Source organism: Corvus kubaryi, unplaced genomic scaffold (assembly GCF_017639235.1).
Source record: "Corvus kubaryi isolate FWS band 111438036 unplaced genomic scaffold, C.kubaryi_AGA036_p1.0 138, whole genome shotgun sequence".
Lineage (NCBI taxonomy): Eukaryota > Metazoa > Chordata > Aves > Passeriformes > Corvidae > Corvus > Corvus kubaryi.
In genome coordinates, this window is record NW_024580672.1 from 22,346,895 (window position 1) to 22,354,394 (window position 7,500).

Genomic DNA, 7,500 nt, shown 5'->3' on the forward strand with positions numbered 1-7,500 from the left:
CTCAGAGTCAAATTCTTCTCATGCAGCTTACAAAAATAAATACTTGTATTTTGCTAAGATCATAATAGCTCATTAGAAGAGGCTGAATTTGGACCTAGACTAAAACCTAACACCACAGGGCTGAGCATGCTTACTTGAACCTATAATGTTGCTAGTTCTGGCTCTCTAGGGAAGGAGAGGACGAGGGGAGAGGATTCAGCCTTCTTAATTGTGAACCTCATTAGTGACGGTTGCTAGGCAAAACACACACCTACCTTCCGCGCATATGAAAGAGATAAACAATACGTCATAGACCATAATGACTCTGGTGCTCAGGGCGACCTTTAATTATTATATTTTTGGTCTCTTATACCTTAGTTATTAATGCAGAAAAACAAATTAGGGTTGTGTGCGTGTGTGGACCGCGGCAGATTCGTAAATCGCTTTCCATTTTTTGATGTCTAGATCGCCTTGCCTTCTGATAGTTGGTGCTAGCCTCATTCATTCCCCTCCTTGCCCATTGGTAAATACTATTTGAAACGTAAAATGACAATGATTGTATTAGCAGCTTAGTATTGTTATCACTTTAATTAATTTTATTAGTGTAAAAAGCCATGATCCTGTCAATGTGTTAGTAACAACTCACAAGAGGAGTCCCACGGAAACTGATGTGCGTGGCCCAGCACGTCAGGTCATAGCAGGTTTGAGAATCTAACTCTTCCAGAACTCAAGATTAAAATTAAATGTATTTAAATGTGCTTTTTTTGGGCAACACTAAAGTCTTCAGTAAGTTGGACTGGATGATCCTTCTAAGTGAAAATATTCTACTCCTACTCCTATTCTATTCTATTCTATTCTATTCTATTCTATTCTATTCTATTCTATTCTATTCTATTCTCTCCTGTCCTAACCCACCCTATCCTATCCTATCCTATCCTATCCTATCCTATCCTATCCTATCCTATCCTAATTTTATTAAACAGAGGTTTCCTAGGAGCTGATTTTCATCCCTACACTGGTATATTTTACAGTTCAAACGAAGTGATATTTAAATCCAAATGACTATTTTGGGCTTTGCAGGGCAATAAATACATGTGTGCACGTGTCCAGGCGCAGCTGTGATTGTGTGTGAGTGATTCGGGGGCTGATGGGCTCCAAAAAGATAGGATTTCACAATTCTGGATTTTCAGAGACACTTTCCATTCTCCTCTTCATCTCAGCCTATCTTCTTTTAGCAGTTCAGGCAAGAAGTCAATCACATTGAGTCAGGCTGAAGAAAAACATTTTATGCTGTTTTTCTCATCCAAACCCCCTCCTGCTGTAATCTGCAGTAAGGCCCAGGCACAGGAAATTGACCTCACAGTAAATTCTTTACAGATTCGGTCATGTTTTTACCATCCACTTAAACTTGCATACATAACCTGAGACTGTACCTCTGGATCAAGGAATATGACAAGCCAAAATAAAATCAAGTCAAATTAAAGAGCAAGAAAAAGCTGCAAGCAAAACAAGACTGAAATTAAAAAAAAAAAAGAAAAGAACCGAAATAGGGAAAGATGAAAAATTGGTTGTGACTGCAAAACTGTAGGTATTTAATAAAGAAAGAAGTCAGAAGCAAATTCAGAAGCCTCCGTGTTCTAGTTGACAAGGGCTGAGAAATACTAATGGACTTTTTTTAATGGGTGCTTTGATGGATGGGAGAAGAAATGATGTAAAAGTAAATGTAGTGGTGTCTCAACATAAAGTATGGTGAAATAAAAAAAAAAAAAAAAGGAAAAAATAAAATAAAATAAAATAAAAAAGCATTGCAAATAAAAAAAAAGGACATGTAAATGTGCGCCTACCATTTTCCAGATAAGAAGGGGCCGTACCTTCTGAGGGGTCAAGGCGGCGAGCCCGCCTCCCGTGTTTGGAATTGTTGTGTACAAACATGTTGTCTGAGACAGCCAGCACGTGGCCATCCACATTGACTGTTGTTGATACAACAACCTGGAAAAGAAAACAAAACCCCACATTTCAAAAATCCTGCAGATTTTCCGCGAATCAGGTCTCTTAAGACAAAACAACATCCTGTTACTTCTCTGTTTCTATTTAAACCGAGTGAATGACATCTCTGAATACATCTTTGTTTACGTGGAGACCACTGGTGATTTTTAACTCACAATTGTTTCTCTTCAGAACCTGCTACACTAATTAGAGTTTAATCTGCTATTATGCTAACAAATGAATTCAATTCAGGGAAATATTCTTCTAGCCATTAGTTTCAGAAACACCCCTCTAGCCACTCATTTTAAAAGCTGCTGTTTTGATTGATCTGTTGATATATTGATTAGATAGTTTATCTAATTAAAATTTGTTCACTTGAGACTGTCTTCAAATGAAGGGTTGTGAGGATTCCAAATAAAAAAAGCTTAATAAATCAGGAACCGTCGTAACTCCCCATTTTTTCTTCAGTAAATGATCTCCAGGTCAGTTTTACAATTACATTTAATGTCTGATAATGAACTTTTTTGCATCTGAAAAGGCTGAGTTGAATATGAATAGTGAAAGTGTTTTCAATCCATGAAAAGTATCCCTTCTCAAGTTCATTTGGATGGTGATTGACCCTGCTATGTCAATGGAATTTCCTCCTTTATTTTTGAGTGAAAGGCTCCTATTCTTGTGTCCAGGTTCAGAGTCCGGCCATAGAAGAGATGATGGATAGGGCCTCCTTTGGCTTCCAGCTGCTTCTCAGTCGAAAATGGCAAAGGAGCATATGCAAAACGTGCAACCTTCCCGATACAAACACCTCCACAATGGAGCTGTGGGACTCCTTCCGGAAGCGATATCGCGGGAGCACCAGCCAGGGAGGAAACCGCGAGCTGCGCCAGGGTTTGTGTGGAGCACGGCTTCATAGGTGGATCACTGTTATCCCAGACTGACATTTACATCTTATTTAAATACTCCAGCATGGGCCCTGTGCTGTGGTTCCAGATTTTCTAAAGGAAGTGGCCACTGCAGCGTTTCCCTTGGGGTGAGTAGAGTGCGTAAAGTCAGTGGCTAAGTCAGACCTTATCAACACAGCTGGTGAGGGTGGCCAAAGGTAGGACAAATTTCAGTGTTCACCTTCCATCTATTTAAATTTTGGTTATAACAAAGATGATTGCAGGGTTCTTCCACCAGCTCCTAAGCCCAAGCACTTAACGAACACAAATGGAAGGGGAGTAGAGAGCCTCCTTTGCACAGAGCTGGACCAAGGCATCAGAAGAAAATTCTTGTCTGCTTCTATGTTTTGGATCACCTCTGATCCCGTTTCTTATTCACAAGCCATAATTAGCTCTCAGCTATCACAGCACCTTTTCTGTGTATCCTGCCTCCTTGGAGACAGCCATCTGCAGTACCCTTTAGAACAGCCCGAGGGCAGTTCTCTGCCAGGCTGCTCTGCTTCCCCAGCTCTCTCCTCCCAGAAGTGGACACTTTCCCTCTTGTCAACATCCACTTCGGCGAGTGCTGAGGTTGCACGCTCAGCTCGGCCGCAGAGCTGCTGCCAGGCCACTGGGCTATCCTCTTTCACTCTTAATGAGATTCCCAGACTTTCAGAAATATTGCAAAACATGCAAGCATGATTTCCAGCCAGGATTTCTGGGTTTGGTTCCTAGAACACGGTGTATTAAAGAGACAGAGCAAGGTGTATATGAAAATGACAACTATTTTTGTTCTGTCATGTATATATAGGTCAGCCACCAAGGGAAAATACTGTAGTTCAGCAAAAGAAAGTCGACGTGCTACGCTTTGTTATATCGCCTTGCTCCTGCAATGCACCTCCACAAAGGTGCTGAGACTGGGAAACCAGGTAAAAATACTGTTCAAGATCTGACATCCTGTTAAGTCCAGTTAAACCTTCTGAGAGGCAGGGAGATTAGCTAAAGAGACCCAGGAAAGTCTTTCTAGTGCCTACTGGCTCCATCGTCGACCACAAGATCACTCGTGACTGATGCTTCATTTAGTCATCAGTGAGACAAAGAGGACATTTCCACTCATTCCAGGTTTGACCTTCTGTTCTGTTCAGATGGATCAATATCACCGATGCCACGTGAAGCTGAGATGCATGAAAAATGGAAGCTTGGCTCGATTGTTTTGAAGGAATATTTTTTTTTTCCAGCTACAGATCTTTTCTGTTGGCTGGCTCAAGGGTGATGGCTTCCCCGGTTGGTTGGCTGTGCATGAAAACAGATGTCACATGTTTTGCTATCAAGTTTAACCACAAGTAATTCTTCTCCAAACTGAGAAAGTCCTGAACATCTCAATACTACTTTATTGCTGGAATCAAATATGAACCATTGTGAAATATTTTTGAAATAAAAGGCAGTTATTTCCTAACGAGCCTTTCCAATGACCCCAGATACAGAGGAAATCATCCCGTCAGCTGCCTCTCTGTAGTGCTATGATTCACCACAGGATATCTCAAAAGCTGTAAGGAGAAAGTGAAGTATTAAACATTTTCTAACACAGTTGAAACAAAAATTCATGTGTTGGGCCACCACTGCTGGATCTACAAGTTGTGAACCAGAGAAGTGTGAGTTCCAAACTTCCCTGTGCTCCACAGTCGTGTCCTTATAGTAAGATCAAACTACTCAGTCTACGTAAAACCTCTGCAGGTCTGAGCGAACAGCACACTACAACACAGGGTGTTGGTAGGAAGGAAATCTAGGGAAATACTTCCTAAGGAATGATCCACTTGCTCCAACACTGATCCATTACAGCCCACTGCAGAGCTCGGTGCTTCCCAAGAACCAGCACTTAGATTAGTGGGGGAAATGTAAAATACTGACAGCAATTCTTTTAAGCATTGTAACTACACTGAGTGGAAGCACTGACTGTTTTTTCATAAGATGAAGATGTGATCAGGTCTTTTATACATCATTTATGCTTTTAGAGGGATCTGTACCTGGAATCTTCGCATGTCTCGTGGGTTGCCTGCATTCTTCAAACAGTTCTGATTGCACTTGAGGAAAAACTTTAGAAAGAATCTATAAAAATACAAAATTGAAATCTATTAGATTCATCAAAATGTAAATCCAATTTTTAAAAAGTTTAATAAAATTTAATCATAAATAGTTATACCCAAAAGAATACTGGTAGTGAAATATTACTTTCCTATTTGTTAATGAACTTATTTTAAAGCATAAGATCTCTGTCATAAACAGAACATTATTGCCAAGGAAAGGCAAATTTATATTTTTAATTTTTCAGCAACTACAAATGTATTGACTCCAGGCCATATCCTTAGCTCGGTGTGGGAAAGTTGATTTCAATGACTCATTGACTTCAAAGGCAATGACTTACACCAGATGAGAATTTGTCTCTATTTTTTAATACTTTTCATTTTTTCACAACTTATATTAGCAGTAATGACCTCTACGTCGAAAAATTCCAAAGGTAATGATCAATCTTCTGAAAAACACTTGGCTTTGCCTCCGGTTTGGAAACTCTCGCTATTCAAAGGGACTCGATCCAGCTCCTGCTGACTCCAGGGAGATCCAGGCAGGATCTGCCCACCGGCAAGGCCCCAGTTCCCTCATTGTTTTTGAAAGGGAAGGAACATGGCAAATTAGGCCCTGTCTTACGACCTCTTCAACCTTTGCCAGCCTTTAGCTGTGAGGAGTCGCTCTACCCAGGGATCGAAATCCAGCTTATTTCTGCTGAGCGGCAACCAGCAATTATTTAGGACTAACCCTTATCATCCAGGCATCTCCCCATAAACCGTTTTTGCAGCAACGCTGCCTCAGGGGAGCACAGCAAGCACTTAGAGGGAAGGGGGAAGCTTGGGAAGATTTCTGCCGCCCTCCTGCACCGCAGGAACGAGCCGATCTGGGAAGCGTCCACCCGGCAGGTGAAGCAAACCGGGGGATCCTCAGTGTCCTGCCCTGCACAGGACGGCGTTCACAGCCTGACATGGCCTTTTTTATTTATGCACTCATGTTTTCATCTTTCATAATAAAGCTATGCTTTAATTAGGTTTTCTGGCTAATGACTAACCGCTAATGACAAGCAAAGCTCAGGATTTTCTCCTCACCCTGAGTTCCTCAGATGCTCCAGTCCAGCAGCTCATGCTGCCCATCTTTGTACGAGCTGGACAGCAAGGTCAGCCAGAGCTTTCACATTCAGAGTATGAACAACTTTTATTTATTCACTCATGTCAGTCTTCATAAGTGACTGGGACTATTCTTGCTGCACACACCTCACAGAAGTTTCTGTGTGCCAACAGAATTCCTGGCAGGAGGCAAGACAGGAACATCTTTCCTTCTTTAGCACCAGACAAGGCCCAGCCATGGCCAATAGTAAGAACAACAGTGGCTGCACCACATCGCACTCACTCCTGAGATTCTTCGGGAGTCATACAGGAGCTTTATGGGAGTGTCCCCAAACCAAAAGCTGATGCTTTTAATCCCAGCTCCCCCTTCGCCATTAAACCTTGAGCAGCACCCTGATGTTACAGGACACAAATGCTGGAGGAGCAATCTCTCATATCAGAGGGGCAAGCAGGGAAACAACCAGGTTTACTGAAACTGCATAAATAAATCGATGCTGTCAGTTCAGCTGAATGCACATTTCTTTAAAACTTCCTATGCCAAAACCTGTAAGGGGGTTTCAGCTGTCGATCTCAAAAAGATCTGGATTTCTGTGCTGGATGACATGATATCCTAGCTCAGATGCTCAGCTTTTCTCGATGCTGTTGCAGGGATATTATAAGCAACTCCATGAAACTGCCTCTATGTTATCCACAAGTTCCCCCTAATTTTACCTGCCATGTTTTGGAATTTTTTTGGTGTTTTGAGTTTGTTTTTATTTTTTTATTGTTATTTGAGATACTTATTCTCTCCAGGTCAAATGAGTATGGACCAGGTTCCCTGCCTATGGCAGAGGGCTGGAGCTGGATGATCTTTGAGGTCCCTTCCAACCCAAACCATTCCATGATTCTATTATTCTAAACATAACATCCTTGCTGTCAGTCCTCTCTTTGGTTTTGCACAGCTTCCACCACCCAGACTGTGAGTCTGTGCAAGGACCAGCTGATGCCCGGCTCCATACAGAGCCACCCAGTGCTGGGGAGCCAGGAGCTGGGACCAGCCTCCAGCTTTACAGCTCCTTAGTGCCACATCCAGGCTGAAGAGCAGTATCTTATCTTTTTCTTTTTTTCTTTTCTGATCTCAAATGGGTGTTGTGAGGCTTATTGAGCTAATGTTTGTAAATTGCTCGGAAATTCTCCAATGAATTGTGCACTAGGAATGCTAAGTATTGCTCCTCGTGGATTGTTTTTAGCGTGAAGCATTCATGATGAATTGTTTCTATACAGAGCGCTCACATCCTGTCAAAGAAAAAGGGCCATTAAGCACCCTTTCACTAAACATCAACTGGAACCGGTATTTGTTCAATTATTTGGTGAAAAGGACCCACTCTTGGTGAAATTAGACATCATCAAGTTCATTAGGATGGCTCTGAGCACCGGGCTAAATATTGACGCCAGGCTGGAGTGAACAC

At 41.9% G+C, this 7,500-nt stretch overlaps 1 protein-coding gene across 16 annotated transcripts in view; it reads right to left on the minus strand.

Moving 5' to 3' along the window:
• The window catches only part of EBF3 (EBF transcription factor 3), a 119,224-nt gene that overhangs the window by 38,206 nt on the left and 73,518 nt on the right, over positions 1 to 7,500 (minus strand). For 9 of the 16 annotated variants that reach the window (XM_042019594.1, XM_042019584.1, XM_042019590.1 and 6 more), the window contains exons 7-8: positions 4,907 to 4,988; positions 1,824 to 1,968 (exon numbers count right to left, since the gene is read on the minus strand). In XM_042019594.1, coding sequence (XP_041875528.1) covers positions 1,824 to 1,968; positions 4,907 to 4,988 — 227 coding nt within the window. The remainder of the gene's footprint in view (positions 1 to 1,823; positions 1,969 to 4,906; positions 4,989 to 7,500) is intronic. The other 7 variants (XM_042019595.1, XM_042019588.1, XM_042019592.1 and 4 more) reach the window with 1 other exon arrangement.